At 41.8% G+C, this 20,402-nt stretch overlaps 2 protein-coding genes across 5 annotated transcripts in view; one reads left to right on the top strand and one right to left on the bottom strand.

Moving 5' to 3' along the window:
* ofd1 (OFD1 centriole and centriolar satellite protein) overlaps positions 1 to 7,324 on the top strand; it is a 180,605-nt gene extending 173,281 nt beyond the window's left edge. Inside the window, exon 23 of the mRNA XM_038802471.1 lies at positions 6,764 to 7,324. Coding sequence (XP_038658399.1) covers positions 6,764 to 6,806 — 43 coding nt within the window. The 3' untranslated portion in view covers positions 6,807 to 7,324. The remainder of the gene's footprint in view (positions 1 to 6,763) is intronic.
* Positions 7,325 to 7,354: 30 nt separating this feature from the next.
* gpm6bb (glycoprotein M6Bb) overlaps positions 7,355 to 20,402 on the bottom strand; it is a 224,736-nt gene continuing 211,688 nt past the window's right edge. For 3 of the 4 annotated variants that reach the window (XM_038802474.1, XM_038802475.1, XM_038802472.1), the window contains 3 exons: positions 19,484 to 19,557; positions 18,901 to 18,966; positions 7,355 to 9,169 (listed from right to left, as the gene is read on the bottom strand). In XM_038802474.1, the coding sequence (XP_038658402.1) occupies positions 9,017 to 9,169; positions 18,901 to 18,966; positions 19,484 to 19,557 (293 nt within the window). In that variant the 3' untranslated portion in view covers positions 7,355 to 9,016. Of the gene's footprint in view, positions 9,170 to 12,331; positions 14,842 to 18,900; positions 18,967 to 19,483; positions 19,558 to 20,402 lie in introns of those variants that run through there. The other variant, XM_038802476.1, reaches the window with a different exon arrangement.

Consider the following 20,402-nt stretch of genomic DNA (forward strand, 5'->3'; position numbering starts at 1 on the left):
GGAAGATCCAGGACCTGGAGTCACACAAGCTGATCATGGGGGTGGGGGGAACTTTAATACGGTCATTGATCCAAGGTTTGACCAGTCGAGCTCAAAGACCGGGAGGGTGCCAGCAATGGCGAAGGAACTAAAAGGGTTCATGGAGCAGATGGATGGGGTAGACCCATGGAGGTTTGGTCTGCCAAGAGCAAAGGAGTTTTCTTTCTTTTCGCATGTACATAAAATATACTCCCGGATGAATTTTGTTTTTTTAAATATAATCCTAAACAGGGCTCTACTGGCAGGGTGGTTGATACCGAGTATTCGGCGAATGCTGTACTGCTGTGTCGGACCATGGCCCACATTGGGTGGATTTACAGGCGTGTAAGGAAGGGGGCCAGCGACCGTAATGGAGATTGGACGTAGGACTGTTAGCAGACGATGGGGTTTGCGGGCGTGTGAGGGAGTCCATCCAGAACTACCTGTAAATAAACAACACGGGGGAAATCTTGGCAGCAACGGTTCGGGAAGTGTTGAAGGCAGTGGTTAGAGGAGAGCTAATATCGATAGAGGCCAACAGGAGGAAGGTGGAGAGAGCAGAGATAGATTAGTTGGCTGGGGAAATACTCCAGATAGACAGGAGATACGTGGAGGCCCCGAAGGCAGGGTTATTGAAGGAGCGGCAGAGGCTACAGATGGAGTTTGGTCTGTTGTCTACAGGGAAAGCGGTGGAGCAGCTGAGGAAGGTGAGGGGGGGTGATATGAGTATGGAGAGAAGGCTAGCAGAATGCTTGCACACCAGCTAAGGAAAAGGGAGGCGGCCAGGGAGATAGGTAGTGAAGGACAGAGCTGAGAACACGGTCTTGGACCTAGCAGGGGTGAACGGGGCCTTTAAGGAGTTTTGCAGGTGGCTATGTGAGTCGGAACCCCCAGCTGGGGTAGAAGGGATGAGGCAGTTTCTGGGAGGGCTAGAGTTTGCGAGGGTGGAAGAAGGGTTGCTGGATGGGCTGGGAACCCCGATCGGGATTGAAGAAATAGCAGAGGGGCTAGAGGCCATGCAGATGGGTAAGGCCCCGGGACCGGGTGGCTATCCAGTGGAATTTTACAAGAAGTTCTCTGAGATGCTGGGCCTGCTGCTGGTGAGGACATTTAATGAGACTAGGCAGTGGGGGGGTTCGTCTCCTGACAATGTCACAGACCACGATCTCACTGATCCTGAAGTGGCAGAAGGACCCTGAGCTATGCGGGTAATACAGGTCAATCTCCCTATTGAACGTTGATGCCGAACTGTCCTCAAGGATAGAAGATTGTGTCCCAGAGGTGTTGGGGAGGACCAGACGGGGTTTGTTATGGGCAGGCAGCTAACTGCCAACGTTAGAAGGCTCTTAAACGTGATCATGATGCCCCCAAAGGGGAGGGAGGTAGAAGTAGTGGTCGCGATGGACACAGAAAAGGCCTTTGACCGGGTGGAATGGAACTATTTGTGGGATGTGTTGGGCGGTTCGGGTTTTGGCGGTGCTTTATTAATTGGGTCTGGTTGTTGTACCAGGCACCAGTGGTGAGTGTCCGAACGAATCGGTTGACATCGGACTATTTTAAATTGCACAGGGGACTAGGCAGGGATGCCCCCTCTCCTCATTGCTATTCGCTTTGGCCATAGAGCCACTGGCGATGGCGCTGAGAGCTTCAAGGGACTGGAACGGGGTGGTCCGAGGGGGGATAGTACACAGGATCTCGCTATACGCCGGCGAACTGCTCCTGTATATTTCCGACCCATGAGGGGAGATGGGAGAGATTATGAGGATTTTAGGGGAATTTGGCCAGTTTTCGGGGTACAAATTGAATATGGGGAAAAGAGAGATGTTTGCGATCCAGGCAAGGGGGCAGGAGAGGAGATTCTCTCCTGGAGAGAGGAGAGGCCGTTCAGAGTGGTGGGAGGGAGCTTTTGTTATTTGGGAGTCCAGGTGGCAAGGGACTAGGGGCTGTTACATAAACTAAATTTGACCCAGCTAGTAGCACAGATGGAGGACGTTCAAAGGTGGGACATGCTCCCGCTGTCACTGGCAGGGAGAGTACAGACCGTGAAAATGACGGTCCTCCCGAGGTTTCTGTTTGTTTTTCAGTTCCTCTCCATCTTTATCCCGAGGGGCTTTTTAAACGAGTAAACAAGGTGATTTCAGGTTTTCTGTGGGCGGGTGAAGAAAGTGTTGCTGGAGCGTGGCCAATGGGAGGGTGGGTTGGCGCTGCCGAACTTTAGCAACTATTACTGGGCGGCAAATATAGCCATGAATAGGAAGTGGGGGGGGGGGGGGGGGGGGGGGGGGGGGGGGGTTCCGGTGTTGGAGCGAGTAGAGGCGGCATCATGCAAGGGCACAAGCTTGGGGGCATTGGTAACGGCACGTCTGCCATTCTCGCCGGCCTGGTACTCCACAAGCCCGGCGGCCCTGAGAGTCTGGGGGCAGTGGAGGAAGCATATGAGAGTGGAGGGAGCATCGGACTGGGCTCCAATCAGCAATAACCATCGGTTTGTACCGAAGGCTGGATGGGGGGCTTCAGAGATGGCAGAGAGCAGGATTGAGAGGATAGGGACCTATTTATAGATGGGGGCTTCCCCTGTTTGAAGGATTTAGAGGAGAAATTTGAACTGTAAGCAGGAAATGGATTCAGATATCTTCAGGTACGGGATTTTTTGCGACGGCAGGTTTCGACCTTTCCGCTCCTACCACCATGGGGGATACAGGGCATGGTAGTTTCCAGAACGGGGGTGGGAGAGTGGAATGTTTCAGATACTTATAAAGAACTCATGGAGTCGGAGGAAACGCAGACAGAGGACCTAAAGCGCAAATGGGAAGATGAGCTGGCGGGGGAGATAGAGGCAGGTCTTTGGGCGGATGCTTTGAGCAGAGTCAACACGTCCTCATCATGTGCCAGGCTCAGCCTGATACAATTGATGGTGGTACACCGGCACACATGGTGGCCCGGATGAGCAAGTTTTTTGGGATAGAAGACAGGTGTGCGAGGTGTGTGGGAGGGCCAGCAAACCATGTCCATATGTTTTGGGCATGTCTGAAGCCGAGGGGATTTTGGCAGGGTTTTATAGATGTCATGTCCATGGTGTTAAAAACAAGGGTGGTGCCAAATCCAAAGGTGGCGATTTTCGGAGTGTCGGACAATCCGGGAGTCCAGGGAGTGAGAGAGGCTGATGTCTTGGCCTTTGCCTCCTTGGTAGCCCGGAAACGGATATTGTTAGCATGGAGGGACTCGAAGCCCCCGAATTCAGAGATCTAGTTTAGTGACATGACTTGGTTTCTCAGACTGGAGAAAATAAAGTTCACCCGAAGAGGGTCAATGCTAAGGTTCGTCCGGAGATGGCAGCTGTTTGTCGACTTTGGGGAAAACTTACTGTCAGCAGAGGTGGGGCGGTGGGGGTTAGATTGTTGTTTAGAAGAGGTGGGACTTGTGAGGGAGGGAGGTGGTCTTTGCACTATGTTTATATTTGTATTTGTACTGTTATTATTATAAATGCCTTAATAAAATGTTTTTATAAAAAAAAGAGGATGCAGAGATCCTTGCGTGTGATTTGGGCAAGTTGAGTGAGTGGGCACATAAATGGCAAATGCAACATAATTTGGGTAAATGCGAGGTTATCCACTTTAGTAGCAAAAACAAGAAGGCTGAGTATTATCTGAATGGCCATAAAATAGAAGTGGGAATTAGGAGTTGGGACTGTGCAGCGAGACCTGGGTGTCCTGGTACACCAGTCACTAAACGTAAGCATGCAAGTACAGCAGGCGGTAAAGAAGGCAAATTGTTTCATTGCAAGAGGATTCGAGTACACGAGCATGGATGTCTTGCTGCAATTATACAGGGCCTTGCTGAAGCTACACCTGGAATATTGTGTGCAGTTTTGGTCTCCTTATCTGAGGAAGGATGTTCTTGCGATAGAGGGAGTGCAGCGAAGGCTTACCAGACCGATTCCAGGGATGACGGGACTGGCATACGAGGAGTGATTGAATCGGTTAGGATTGTATTCACTGGAGTTCAGAAGAATGAGAGGGAATCTCCTAGAAACCAATAACATTTTTATAGGACTAGACAGGGTAGATGCAAGAAGGATGTTCCCGAAAGTGGGTGTGTCCAGAAGTAGGGGTCTCAGTCTGAGGATATGGGGGTCAACCATTTAGGACAGAGGTGAGGAGAAATTTATTCACCCAGAGAGTGGTGAGCCTGTGAATTTGTTACCACAGGAAATAGTTGAGGCAAAAGCATTGTATATTTTCAAGAAGCAGTTTGAAATAACACTTGGAGCGAAGGGAATCAAAGGATATGGGGGGCAAGCGGAATTATGTTATTTGAGATGGATAATCAGCTGTGATCATAAAGAATAGCAGAGCAGGCTCGAAGGGCTGAATTACCTCCTGCTCCTATTTTGCACCTCCAACTCATGCAGGACAAATGGCACTGGTCCATGCATCCCCAGCCCATGTATGACAGATGGCACAGCAACATGCACCTCCAACCCATGTAGGACAGATGGCAGAGCAACATGCACCTCCAACCCATGTAGGACAGATGGTACTGCAACATGCCCCCCCCGCCATGTAGGACAGACTGCACTGCAACGTGCATCCCCAGCCCATGCGGGACAGATGGTACTGCAACGTGCTTTCCCAGCCCAAGTAGGACAGATAGTATTGCAACCTGAACCTCCACCCCATGTAGGACAGATGGCACTGCAACATGCATCCCCATACCAAGCGGGACAGATGGCACTGCAACGTGCATCCCCAGCCCATGTAGGGCAGATGGCCCTGCAACGTGCATCCCCAGCCTATGTAGGGCAGATTGCACTGCAGTGTGCATCCCCAGCCCATGTAGGGCAGATGGCCCTGCAACGTGCATCCCCAGCCTATGTAGGGCAGATTGCACTGCAATGTGCATCCCCAGACTATTTAGGACAGATGGTACTGCAAAGTTCATCCCCAGCCCAGGTAGGACAGGTGGTTCTGCATCATGCATCTCCAACAAATTTGGGACAGATGGTACTGCAACATGCACCCCAGCCCATGTAGTCCTAAATGTCCAGTGACTCTGTCTGTTGCTGAACCTCACTGAAAGGTGTAAATATTTCCTTTAATTTGGAAGTGATAAAGCGATTGTAGCTGTTTGTGCTATAATGTTATAGCTATTTATGGTTAGAGCCATATTTAAAATCTTACTCATGAGTGTTCAGGACATCATTCATGACTCTTCAGGTAATGAAGCAGTCCATGCGGCATGTAGCAAGACCATATTCAGGCTTAGATTAATAAGTGACAAACAACATTCGTACACACAGGTGCCAAGCAATGAACATCTCCAAAAAGGGAGCAGAAACTCTCCATTGACATTCAATGGCATGACCATCTCTAAATTCCGAACTGTCAACATCCTGAGGACTAGATATTTATCTGGACCAGCTACATAAAAATAATGTGGTACTAGATCAGGTCAGAGGTTGGGAATTCTGTAACAAGTAATTTACCTTGACTACAAGATATGAACCAGAAATGTGATGGAATACTGTCCACACACCTGGCTGAGTGTAGCTCCAACAATATTGAAGAAGCTGAACATCATCCATGTCAAGACGGTCCCAAGCACCATTTCCTCCACCAATGGTGCATTCTAGCAGCAGTGTGTACCATCTACAAGATGCCAAGGTTCCTTTGACAGCACCTTTGAAACCTGTAACCTGCAGGCTCTAGAAGAACGATACTTGGAAGGTACTTGTAAGGCCACTATCCATACGTTCTCCTAGTTATATACCATCTTCACTTGGAACTATATCACTGTTCCTTCACTGTCGCTTCATTGAAATCCTGAAACTTCCTCCCTAACAGCACTGTATGTGTACCTGTTAGTCTGCAGCGGTTTAAGAGTGTCAAGAGCAATTAGGGATGGGAAACCAATATTGACCTTGCCACCGATGCCCACATCCTACCAACAAATGTTTTTTTTAAACTCCTTAATTATGGCATGGACCAAGAAAGTGAAAATGCTGACATGAAAATATTTTCACCCTTTCCACACGTCGTTCAGTTCCTTTTAAATCCACGTGAAGTAAATCTGTATCCAGATAAGTCTCATTTAACCCATCAACGGTCAGAGATGCATGATCAGAGCGGAATGTTTTTTCTGCTCATAAATGAGGGCTGTCAAATACTGTTTCATTGAAAAGTCTGCATGTGAAGATCCCTGCAGTAACCCAAATGGGAAATGTGTTTAGCTTTTTGTTGTTAAGATTTTGAAATGTCCAATAAGACCATAATTGGATCAATATCTCTCTTTTAGTACTTAGCATACAAAATGCACCATATTTATTTATTTTAATTTCTTTCATTCTTTTCCTTCCTAAACAAAACTTTAATGGTATACAAGGGGTTTTCATCCTGATGACAGAAGGATAGGAATTGTATTGATACAATGCCTTTTTGCCTTTTGGAGTGTTTTCTTCCTTTCCCTATTTCTTTCTGTTTCACACAGAATTGCTAAACCAGAGAAACAGTAGGAAATCTGCTCCCAAACCGTGATTTCAGTCAGAAATGGCTACAAGATGTGTGAAAGGGGCCTATGATGAGGTGTTCATATTTTATCTGCTTTTCTGTGATACCGAGTTTGGCCTCTCCTTGGACTTTCAGCATATATTGCATTTAAACTCTACCAGATTACCTATGGTTTAATGAGGACTGTGACTGCAATGAATAACATTGACTTTCTTACAGTGATATTTTTTCTTTTACAGTCCCACAGCTTCCCATGAAGAAACTGATGACAACTTTTGGTGAAACAACACCAGATATTTTGACACAGACCCATCACAGAATGTTTTCTAATGTACATTTAAAATTAATGTCATTTTAATGGAACAATGTTTTTAAAAGTTCTGTCTAAAGACAGTTTCTAATAAACTTAACTAGTTGGTAGTATGTTTACATTGATACAATTTTAATGCAAAATCTCTAAAACAGAAAGCAAGTTTGAGAAAAATCAATGCCTTGCATGAGTGATTTAACCTATTCCTTCAGATCTGAATCTCCTAGTGTAGCATGCTAGAACTCCTAGTGTAGCATGTAGAACTATCTCTTCACTCTGTTTATATGTATTCTAACTTATTGTGTGTCAGTGATGCTGACGAGGACAAAGGAAGATAGATTGAGAAGAGAAAGGACTAATTCAAGGTTGCACGTCGGTAGTATGAAAAGGAAAGTGAAATAAATACAGATTTCATAACTACGAAGATGGGAAGAAACCAAAAAGACTGGAGATAACAAAATAAAGAACAATAAAGAAAATTATGACATTTTCCCAGAGTGTTGATACATGTGCATAATTGTAAAATTCTAGCTGCAATGATTTATTCGTCATTTAAAAGGGAATTACAGGAAGCTGCTGACTCTTACAGTAGAAAATAGTTTACTTATCTGATTATAAAAGAGCTAAGTTACAGAAAATGATTCTAAACCACGCAATTTCAGTGGTAACAATGTTTTGTTCAAGCAACTAAAGAAGCGAGGGTAACATTTTGTTATATTAACAGATCTAATTTTTAGTTCAAAGAAAACATTTGAGACAAATTTACCCACATGCTTTGCTAACTCATTTCCTCACATACAAAGAATTTAACATGCTGAAATGTACAAGAATACTTTAAACAACATAACACTCATGAGAAATAGCTTTTATTCAATTGTTAATGAATTAGCACATAACTACTAAAATTGAAAAGTAAATTTCCACAGAAAATTCATGGAAATATAAACTTTGTTAATCTGCCTGTTTGTCTGTAATTGTGAAGTGGTTTATATTGCCAGGTTAAATTTATAGTAGTTTAATATACAGAATACTGTATATTAAAAATGTCTCCAATTACAAAATAAGAATGGATTTCACATCATGTCTTTCAGAATAGCTGTTTCTGGATTTCATCACAGCTAGCTGTCTAGGTTAACAGCGTGCAAAGATATTAATGCAACACTTTATTCCTAATAATTAAACCGTGATCATTAAATACTGAAATTTTGGTTCTAAATCACAAAAACAAAATCTGCAAGTATTTGCTTTTGCATATTAGTTTTAAGAATTTGTTTAGTAAAGAAAGATTGTGAACACCTAAAAGTCAGCATTTATTATCTTTGAAAATACTGCAGAAATGAGGCCGTCACTTCCTTAACTCTAAAATAAGGTTTAATAGATTTGATTATTCTGCCCATCAAAAAATAGCTAAAACTAAGTAATTAGTGGCGATGGTTACATAAATGACAATAACTATTTTAAAATTAAACAGCATGTAATTAACATGGTTAATACTTGAGGTTATATTTACTATTTGCTTTCAGGGTATTAGCAACATGGAAAATACTAATTTCAGGTGGGGTATATAAAAAGCAGGCATAATTAAACTAACTTGAATATTTTAGATTTTCTAATGATTAAATTATAAAATAAAGAAGGCCATGGTCTACAGTAATAAATCAGCAGACTACTATATATATGGAAAATGCAAGGACTCCATTGCAAGATATTTATGAAGTTGGGAAGTATTTGCTTGAATTCCAAAAGTTGGCTTTCTTCTGGTGGCTAACATAGTGTTTCTTCCCCCCGCCTCCCCCCCCCCCCCCCCCCCATCACACTGCTGTTGGCCTGCTTTATGATGCACATTGCACAGCAAATTTAGTCCAGAAATATGGGGGGGGGGGGGGAATTGGACTAAAAGATGAATGGCTATAAGAATACTTTTTTCCCCAATTACAATTCAAGATGGAAAAATAATGCTGAACTGAGCATTCTTTCCCAGAATCTTATGAACTGAGAAATGATCTGTAATACAGGAATTAATACAAACTGCTCATTGAAGATGTTCAGTTTTGTACTTAACACTTGCACATCTGCTCGTTAGTGGACGCACATCTGCACTGCACAGCAGTCTATAGATTTGTCACAGCTGCTAGGTTTTCTGTTCAGTGGTTTTGTTGGTAAATGTCGGACTATGTTGTTCTTATGTGTAAGAATTCAGTCGTTCTTTTGATCGGGAAGCATGGATATCGTGAAGTTCCTGCTCTTCTTTCGTTTTGAGATCCTGGTATATTTGCATTTTGCATGCATCCTTCAAGTACGCCCAGTTTGCAGACAAAATCATGAGGAAATGGATCTGGAAGAGAAGGGTGAGGAGGATGGCTAGTAAGCATGTCAAGATGCATAGCATGCTGCTAGTCAAATTACTCCGAGTGTTAAGACAAGGTTACAATACAGGGTAACATAAAGGACTATGTCGTTCTAGGTAGTAAGACAACCCAGATGTTATTTGTGATCGCACATAGACAGCTGTGAACACAATGAAAACATTGATATGAAAGCTAATTCATGAAGCTTTATGTTGAAAACTAGTTTCATGTCCGGAAAATGTTTGAAAGTCATGAACCACAGCTAGCAACCACATCTTGCAAAGCTGAATTCAGCATTTTGTTTTTTAGAAGATATTTTCTTGGTATGTGTATACAACAGCCTAAATTCTAGGAAGCACAAGATGTTGTTTTCATGATAAGAGAATCCTCGTTATCTTGGGATAATTGTCTGAATATAACATAAAATGTATGGACACATAGACTAGAGAGTGCTGCATTTTACTGTCATTAAAAATGTATAGCAGGAGAGCTATGGAGGAGGGATGCATCGGAATATATAGCAATAATTGCAAGCTGATGCCCAATAGTCATTGTAGTATTGTTATAGTTACAAAAATTATGCTCAGCAATTAAGCTTTGGCAAGAATGTCTCTGCCTCAATATCTTAAAATACTCCTAATGGAAAACAAACTAAGAAAATTGGTTCAAAGGAAGTAATCACTTTCGGTTAGCTAGAAAACAGAAGTTTTAATCAGATTGTCATTTATATTCTCTTTTACTTTTTTCTGTTAAATGTTAATTAAAATTTCCCTTCCGACACACTAGCCTCAAGTTTGAATAGGAGTTTATTTTTCATATCTTTTCCAACTCAAAACCACCTAATCAAAAACCACTTTTAAAGTAAACCGATACACCGAATGATATATTGTTTTCCTATTTATTCTATTGCATAAGCATAAAAACAAATTGCGGCAGGACGTCAGGTTGTGAAAAGAAGTGGAGCTTTGAGACTGCCCAGCACTTGAGAAAACTGTCAAGAAGCTTATTTAAATATCTGGGGTCAGGGTCACATTAATACAAGCTGCTCATTCATCAAACATTTGAACAAGGGGAAACTGACAAGAAGATTGGAAAAAGACCAAAATAAGGGAGGCACAGATTTGAAGACCAAGTGACAAAGAGAGGAAAAAACCCTTCAAAGGTGGCAACTCTTCGGGAGTGATCAGGAACAAATGAAATCAGAAAGAGAAAAGGATAGGGTTATAAGTAGAAGTAGGAGTCTTATGAGACTACTGTGGCAGCATGGTAGCATAGTGGTTAGCACAAATGCTTCACAGCTCCAGGGTCCCAGGTTCGATTCCCGGCTTGGGTCACTCTGTGCGGAGTTTGCACGTTCTCCCCGTGTGTGCGTGGGTTTCCTCCGGGTGCTCCGGTTTCCTCCCACAGTCCAAAGATGTGCAGGTTAGGTGGATTGGCCATGCTAAATTGCCCTCAGTGTCCAAAATTGCCCTTAGTGTTGGGTGGGGTTACTGGGTTATGGGGATAGGGTGGAGATGAGGGCCTAGGTAGGGTGCTCTTTCCAAGAGCCGGTGCAGACTCGATGGGCCAAATGGCCTCCTTCTGTACTGTAAATTCTATGATTAAACAGCCATATGCTATAGATTCTGGTCTCTATGACCAGAATATTAGCTGTTCAAAAATATGAACTATAACATGAGTTTTATAGAGCAAATAACTTGGAGTTCCAGCTTAATTGTTCTCTCAACATTTTTTCTTATCTGTCACTGTCCAAATGCAGCTGAAGGTTAGAAATTGCTTTCATCGTCCAAATGAAAATTCCAACTACCATCTGACAAGTTATCAGACTCGGCTGACTACATCAATGGAAACTCCTCTGGTTCGACTAGTCTCGATTTAATGATTGTCCAAAGAATTGAGCGTCTTATGTAATTATTCACACAAGTGTCAAGTTCAGTTGGTCTACCGCCACAATCAAAGTTAGCAATGACTGCAAACTCATACCTTTGCTAACTACATTAATCTGCATGGAGTCCAGTCCAACTCAATCTAAATTAAAAATCTAACATTTCTGACTGATTAAAAGACACTTCATTGCTATGTAGCTTTAAAAATCTAGCTAATATCTGGCCAAAGTATCTCTGATAAGAACTATCTTCTTCAGCTCTTGAGCAAGAAACTGAAGGGGTATTGATATTGGATTGCTCAATGGGATTACTGGGAGAGAAAATTAGATGATTGACATAGAAATGAGCGAATGAAATGGGCAAGCAATTATTGGCAACCAAATGATGGTAAGTCGTAACTTTCAGATTTGCTTCAAAATGTTAATATACATTTTCTTAATATGAACTGCAAACATCCAGTCACAATCAGATTCTCATTGTCGAATATATAATTGATTTCATATGCTCTGTTGTATATTCTTATACTTTCAAAATAATATGTAGGGATTATCTTCCAATAAAAGATTTGTATTATAAAAAGGGCAAAGCTGCATAAATGTGAAACAGATTTGCAGAATGCTACTCGGAAATATCCTTTAGAAATATCTAGTTTGCTAATTATAATTTAAAACCTTGTAATTCTGAGCCATATCAAAACTTTTACCAACAGAGGGCTGGATTCTGACAGCCTCAGTCTGAATCCCATTCTGATTATTATTAAGAATGAATTGCCCTCAGTGGGCGAGTTAAGCTACTGCTGGAGTCGTATCTACTGGAAAGCAAAGAAATCAAGCGCAGCCAGTCTATATCACCTGTACCCTTTGTTGCCTGATGATTCTGAAGCAGAATTAAAAGCTGTAAAGAAGTTTGTTCGGCCGTTGTATCCACCCTCCCAACTAAAGGAGACGGTGGATTGATGAAATCAAACTTGGTTTGGAGTAAATAAAAGGAACAAGTGTAATTCCTAAAAGCATAACTTCACTGAAAAATGATGGAAATCACGAAAAGGCAGCGATTTTGTAAAGAAAGCATGTTTATTTTGAGTATATGAAGAAAAAAATGATTGAAAGTCAATAAAGTGTCTATACATACAATTTCAAAATACGGTATTAAGAAAATTAAATAATGCCGAAATGTGGGAAATTTGTAACAAAAGGTGACTAAAAACAAGCATAAAGCATGCAGTTTTGAGGTTAACAAATATTATAATGGCACATTTGAAGATTTTTTTAAATTGGCAAAGGCAAGTGTTACACTTAATTAACAAGAAACAATTTACTAACCCTTAGCTGCCAACACTGTAACTGGAGAAAAAAAAATTAGTATTTAGCGCAATCACTCTTAATCTCATACTAAGCCTCAAACTGGTGCATTGCCAGCATCACAGAAAAATCCTTCTCACGGGAATGGGGGTGGATAGGAGACAACCTAAATTCCAATCACTTCTTACACCAAGCAACCTATTTCTCACCATTTCCAACAACCAAAACATCTTTGCCATGGGTCAGGTGCAAGATCTGGCTACTTAAGGAGTTTATCTCTTAGAACCAAGGCTGATCTAACCATATTCAATTGGCCATTTAGCAAATTTAGGCAAAGGTTTTTTGATGCACAAAGTACCTTTAAGGGCAATAAAATTGCTCTCACTGTATGATTTCCCTTTCAGAACTTCTAAATGTGATTCTGAGAGCAGTTCTGTCATAGAGCACAAAGCACCCCTCCCAATATTTTAAAGTTAATCAATACTTCTGTTAGCTTCTTATATGTTTTCAAAATACTAGAATCATTTGATGATAATATTCCATATGAATGAGCCAATTAGAAAACTTAATTGGGTACAAAATGCCAAGTCAATGCAAATTTAGCTCTGAAGCAGAAGGTTGCTTTTGCAAATCATGTATGTTCACAGCCCGCTATGTGTCCTTAACTGCTTCCTTTTGAAAAACAGTAAATAACAAATAGCAGAGTTGCATGTAAAAGATGCTCGCAAACGGATTTTGCAATTTGCCATTACATTGCAAACATAACATCTACTTTAATCATGGCACAAATGTCCTAGGTTTCCACTACCAGCGACATTTTAAATTGGACCCAATATTTTCAACCTGATTTAAACGATTAATCCGGAGAGTGCATTAAATCCTAAACTGGAAATTATAATTTTTTTGTTTAATTTACAAAAAGTTAATTTAGAAAAATGTGTGCCTTGTAACAACCAAAACTTACTTATTTGTATTTGTAGAGAGGCAATTCACTGGGTGGCCTCTGCTGCTTTTATTGAACTGGGCAGTCATGACAAAGAAATATAGGAGAGGGGCATATGATTTCAACTATTGATGGTGCATTAGTCTGACCAGGTCATTTGATTTGTTTGAAATTTATCAGCCAATTGAATTTTCAAAGCAGCCAAACTGCACTGTACATTCAACTTCGTCACCCTGTGGTAAACAAATGAATTGCTACAATTACAAATTTGCAGCACCAGGCAAAGCGGATCTAAATGAATTCTGCCAATTGAAGTGGAGTTGGGGCAGACTGCAGAAAAGGTTTGATCTGTTCCTGTGAATCTCTATTGTATGTCACATACAGGAATTAACTTTTGGAGTTACTTTTTGATTTAATTACCAATGGTTGTGAAATCTCTTTGCAACAAACCATTGATGCATGTTAACTATTCTGGTTGGTTGCTGCTAGTAATCAATTGATAACATCATCTTGCAACGATGCAGAATATATGAGCAAATGAATAAATTGGGACTATGATCAGTTCCAATTAACTGAGCTGCACACTGCTGCCCTCAGCAGGTCATCCTCCAAGTTAATGCAATGCTATTCGCAAGTAACAGCTCCTTAACTGATTCAGAGCTGTACCTAATAGTTCCAAGCAATGTTGTCTAGTTCAACTGAAACATCTGAAATTGGCCTTTATTAAAACTAGACCATTAACAAAATAGTTTTAAACCTTTTGAATTTCTTAGTTTGGTGTTCTAAGTTGTCGCAACTCCTAAAGTCTTTCTAATCTAGAATGATGGGTTTCTCTTACTATATGCATCATGTGGGCTTTGACAAGAACCATTTAATTAAATTTCAACTCTTTTAAATGTAAGTACTACCATTGAAACAGAACCATGTGGAACTATCATCTGATACTTGGTTCCGCCTTCATTTTGGATTTTGTGTTTATTCTCATGGGAGATCCCTAGTGTTGGCCTTTTGGCTTCATGGAAGGCAGTTGATTTATTCAATAACATTGAAAAGCAATTAGTGGCTTCTTAGTCCACACATCTGAGATTAGTATTAATGGCAGACTTATAGCTGGTTTGGAACTGTACGCTCTGGGTCAGGAATCGGAGCACTTATTTTGTTTCCCTTACTCAATAGAATTCAGGCATTGGTGACATTCTTTGTATTGACCCCGTATTTGGAAACAAAAATAGCCAGATCATACACCTTTATGGCGGTCATGTTAATTCAAATAAGATACTAAAAAGAGTGCTTAAGTGTTGATACTATATGATGCTTTCTTGTGCTATTTACAAATTATTATTTTGTAAAATGCAGATTAATAAGTTCTGTTTTAGTCCATGATGCCAGTGGTAGTTCAAGCTACTCAGTGCGGCTCGTAGAGCTCTGTATACTGCTTCTATAGCAACTTAGAATTTTGTGCAGCAGTCTTCTCGACTCTTAAACTTCAAAACAGCAAAGTTATATGTGGTAGCCATCATGTAGATGAGCTGGTAGAAGGAAACAGAACAAAGTGATAAGACAATGCTCACCAACATCAGCAACCCCAGGCACAACACTGCAAATCCACATAAACTCCTCACGATAAAGTTTGACAAGAAAATCCATTCATATCGGCAGAAATAACTACAAGCAATATTGTGCCTTTCAATTAATATAATGACATTTTTAAACTGTACAGTGCAAGCCCCTAGCCCCAAAACAGCTTTTACTGTAAAACGGTACAAACAGTATTCATCAACAGGCACAAAAGTCAGTCTATGTACAAACAATTTGTAGGTCACAGTGAAAGCACCGCAAACACATCTGTCTAATTGTTCTTATAGTCCTAACATTCGGATAAGAGACCCACAAGTAAGATCAACATATTTCGGTAAACCCTAAAGTAAACAATTTTCCTAATTAAATGAATTTGGACGGGAAATGATGGATTAGCTGCAGTTCCAGAAGAGAGGATCCTAGATTCAAGACACCAAGTTCAAATCTCATTCTCTACTGATATTCATGCATGCTGAAAATGGGTGATTTTGGCAGTGGATCAGAATGTGAGACAACCCAGTGATCCTGTTTCAGAGTACTCAAAAGCAACCTCAACAGGGTCAAAGGAGCGAGAGCGGTACCGGTTCATCAGCTCATCCAAGTTGGAAAAGAAATGGTGTCAGCAAAACTAGTAAAGTAAATGTAAAATATACATTAAAAAAAAGAGTGGTTGAAGGTTAGTCCTATGTTTATAGACAACCTGGTACAAAAATGAAACCGTGCAGTCTGCCCTTTTCTCATTCAACACCCCCTCATCTTTCCCCCCTCACACACATGATAATGAGGAAATCAGGGGTTGGAAATCACTGAGCTAAATCGCTGGCTTTTAAAGCAGGCCAGCAGCACGGTTTGATTCCCGTACCAGCCTCCCCGGACAGGCGCCGGAATGTGGCGACTAGGGGCTTTTCACAGTAACTTCATTGAAGTCTACTCGTAACAATAAGAGATTTTCATTTCATTTTTCAAATCATCAGTTCTGCTCCAGTGCCGTAGAAGCTTATCTTTGGATTACCTGAGTATTCCTTAATTTTTGTTCATTGTATGACTACCCAAGACTTTCCCTTTTGCCCAGTGTTTGCCGTGAATGTATTGTTATGACAACGTGTCTTTTGTCAGAAAGATGTAATAAGATTCATACCAAAATTAACTTTATATTATAATAGTTATGAAGTTTGTGACCATTATCCTTTGTTCACGGTGTTAAAAAAATAATAGACCAGTATACTGTAGCAAAGTTTGCATCCACCTTTTAAATTCTAAGTTTGTAATGAAACAATTGAGTTCTTCCTGGTGCAACAACTCTGGTAACATTTCTTAAAAATAACTGGCATTCCACAACCTCCTTACATTCCTGTTTCCACCACAATTCTTTATGTTGTGGACTCAATTATATCTCATGGACTCATCTAGACTCACCTAATCTTACTCCCAAAATGAGTGGGTTGCATGTCCTGCAGCTAAAGGAAGGCGGGAAAGGCTGGGTCTAACAGGCAAGTGCCTTTACAGCACTGGTTGTGAGCCAGGATAAGGAGGGGTATTTCACTGTGTTCCCCCCCCCCCCCCCCCCCCCACCCCCAACAAACCTGTCTTCCACACCATGTGATCAAACATCCCCACGATTTCTCCACAGCCTCCTGCTCTCCACTTTGTGTAAGTGGTCTGCTACTGTAGGCTGTCCCACCTAAGAGCTGGCCAGCGTCTTGATCATTAATTTAGCAGGGCATCCAGGAAACTCGTACTTCCAGATTTCCCAGCCAATACACCTTCCACCGTGCCTCTCTGCAGATATCATAGCCATGAAGTCCATGATACAGAATGTGGGAATTTTGAAAGTGTGTGATTCCGAATGAGTGAGAAGTTTTCAAGAGTAGGATTGAGAATATGAGAGAGGACATAGGGGGTATATTTCCTCTCACTCCAAGTAAATCTGGCACATCAGAGGCAGTATATGAGACAAAGATTGTGAAAGGGTATGTGATAGGTTGATTGCGAATGTGAGAACAAACAAGGGCAAGTGTGCATATGAGTGGAGATGAATTTGATAGCATGCAAGCAAGACTGATCATGGGACTATATACACTAAGAATATGAATGTGACAGAATGCAAGGAAGATTGTGAATATCAGAGTATGGCAAGAGGATTGTAACTGCATTTGTATGTCCAACAAGGCACCATTATGCTTACACACTTTGCAAATTTCTACACATGTATTCCCAAACACTTAAAATTAATGTCCTACTCCATCCTTCTTCAGTCAGAAGTTTTACAACACCAGGTTAAAGTCCAAAGGTTTGTTTCAAATCACTAGCTTTCGGAGCACTGCTCCTTCCCCAGGTGAATGAAGAGGCAGGTTCCAGAAACATATATATAGACAAAGTCAAAGATGCAAGACAATACTTTGAATGCGAGTCTTTGCAGGTAATTAAGTCTTTACAGGTCCAAACGGAGCAACTGGAGAGAAGGGTGATCACAGGTTAAAGAGGTGTGAATTGTCTCAAGCCAGGACAGTTGGTAGGATTTTGCACGCCCAGGCCAGTTGGGGGGGGGGGGGGGGGGTGGGCGGGGCGGGGGGGGGGGGTGAATGTAATGCAACATGAATCCAAGGTCCCGGTTGAGGCCATACTCATGCTTGTGGAACTTGGCTATAAGTTTCTGCTTGGCGATTCTGCGTTGTCGCGCGTCCTGAAGGCCGCCTAGGAGAACGCTTACCCGAAGATCAGAGGCTGAATGCCTGTGACTGCTGAAGTGTTCCCCGACTGGAAGGGAACATTCCTGCCTGGCGATTGTCGAGCGATGTCTGTTCATCCGTGTTCACAGTGTCTGCATGGTCTCGCTAATGTACCACACTTGAGATAATTCACACCTCTTTAACCTATGATTATCCCTCTCTCCAGTTTCTCCGTTTGGACCTGTAAAGACTTAATTACCTGCAAAGACTCGCATTCAAAGTATTGCCTTGCATCTTTGACTTTGTCTATATCCTCTCTCCAGTTGCTCTGTTTGGACCTGTAAAGACTTAATTACCTGTAAAGACTTAATTACCTGCAAAGACTTGCATTCAAAGTATCGTCTTGTATCTTTGACTTTGTGTATATATATGTTTCTGGAACCTACCCCTTTGTTCACCTGAGGAACGAGCAGTGCTGCGAAAGCTAGTGATTCGAAACAAACCTGTTGGACTTTAATCTGGTGTTGTAAGACTTCTTACTGTGCTCACTCCAGTCCAATGCCGGCATCTCCACATCATTCCTTCTTCAGGGCTGTTCTTGCAGAGGTTCCCAGACAGCTTGAGCCGGTCCAGTGTATGAGTTTGTGTACTGTTTAAGTCATCAAATTTATTTCCCCTTCAAAAAGCTCACTTCTTACCCTTCCTCATGTTTCCTTGAGTCAGGAGTATTCTACCTAGATCCTCAACAAAGCACAGTTTCCTAATGAAATGGTCGGTGGTGTGAGGGGGGGGGGGGGGGGGGGGGGGAAGCACCATTACTGCAAGAAGGATTTCCACACTGTTCTGGCAGATCTTATGATAAATCTTTCAGCTCCTTGGTCTTCCCCAGCACCAATACCACCCCCCCCCCAACTTGGCCACCTATCTCTGACTTTTCAGTTGCCCCCATTAACACATTCAGCTATCTCACCTTTTGCCACCATTTGCACTCTTCATCCTTAATGGCACCATTAACACTCCCCTTTGTCTTGTGTCCCATGGCAAATTTGTCCGTATCTCCTCTGCCCCAACCTATCCTTGGTCTTCTGATCTGCCCCACCACTTGCACACGCTTTCCAACTATATAATTCTGTACATTTCTACCTTGCTTCTGTTCTGTAGAAGGATCATTCAGATCCAAAACGCTAACTCTGTTTTCTACAGATACTGCCAGACCTGCTGAGTTTATCCATCATTTTCTTTATTCATTTTTATTAGGGCCCTAATTTGGAACATATTAAGTGGACTTTAAAACAAATGAATTGAAGAGCGCTCATCCTAAATAGATTGCACCCCACTTACCAATGCAATGACAGTAACACCAGCTCCAGCACAAGCCACGATGAACAGATGATAAGACAAGTCGAACTGGAAACGAAAAGGAAAAAGTTAACCACATCTTCAGTTACTTTTTGGACTATTACAAAGATCTCAAATGTTTTCAACATATTTTAGGAGCAGCATTTAAACTGGCAAATGAGGTGCTGCTGGGGGCAGCATAGTGGCACAGTGATCAGCACTGCTGCCTCACAGCGCCAGGGACCCGGGTTCAATTCCGCCCTTGGATGAATGTCTGTGTGAAGTTTGCACTTTCTCCCCAGCTTGTGTGGATTTCCTCTGGGTGCTCTGGTTTCCTCCCACAGTCCAAAGATGTAAAGTATAGGTGGATTGGTCATGCTAAATTGCCCCTTAGTGTCCAAAAGGTTAGGTGGGGTTAGAGGTTGGGAGGGGCGCGAGCCTAGGTAGAGTGCTCTTTTGGATGGTTGGTGCAGACTAGATGAGTCGAATGGCCACCTTCTGCATTGTAGTTATGCTATGACTATATATTTCCTGCACAATATCTCTCACATGCAAAAACATACATTATGTTCTCCAGTTAGGTTACCTCGGATGTGTTGCAGATAGCGGCTAACGTAAAGCCACAGGCTTTTCCAGGTGAGGCATTCCAGGGAATAATACCTGACAAAATAATGAAAGCAAAAGTCAAGTTACCAGCATCCTAATATTTAAAATCTGATGATTTTCAAATTGCTTGTTTCTAGAAAGATGATAAAATAAAAAATCTGCCAAATAAAGAATATTGGGTTGTTGGGCCGTGTGATTAAAAATGTAACGTACTATCTGGTATATAATTTCGGCCTTGCCCTTGTTCTATCAGATCGTAAATTCAGCAGCAGGCATGTGGAAACTTCAGCATAGTATTTTTCTCAGTGCTTTACAAAACACTTTAATTCTGAATCTGGATGTTCTTTAAGCTGCACTATGTGAGCATGTATTCAACATTAGCTAAAGAGTCATAATGAAGGATCAAAATCAGGTTTGCCCAAAGCGAATCCAAATTATTAAAATTTGAAGAAGCATTGAAATCTGTCACATAAGATATGTTGCACTGCTCTATGGTAACTGGATAATTTACCGTGACCAGTTCAATGAGAAATTAAATTTTTAACTCCTATGTAAGTTTTGTGCTCACAAAGGAGTCAGGTATGCAAGTGTAATGAAAACGATTTATAGTTTAGGCAAACTATTCATGGGTTTCAATACAGGTCCCAGTCGGGACTTCTCTGCCTAGGCACGTATGTGGTCAGCTTTTATGTTCATAATCAATTACCCCGCTGATTGTGCCCGGCCCCTCATTGGGAAAGCTCGCATTCCACAAGGTTTAACAAGAGGCTGAGCGGTCCCTCCGCGGAGGTCTTTTGAGGGTTATAACATCCCTCCCCAACGTCCGATGACCCATGTGAGGAAGGTGGAGCAGGAGAGCGTCTGCTCTTTACCCACGGCTGTGTGCCTGTGGGGCTGGA

This window comes from Scyliorhinus canicula, chromosome 7, assembly GCF_902713615.1.
Source record: "Scyliorhinus canicula chromosome 7, sScyCan1.1, whole genome shotgun sequence".
Lineage (NCBI taxonomy): Eukaryota > Metazoa > Chordata > Chondrichthyes > Carcharhiniformes > Scyliorhinidae > Scyliorhinus > Scyliorhinus canicula.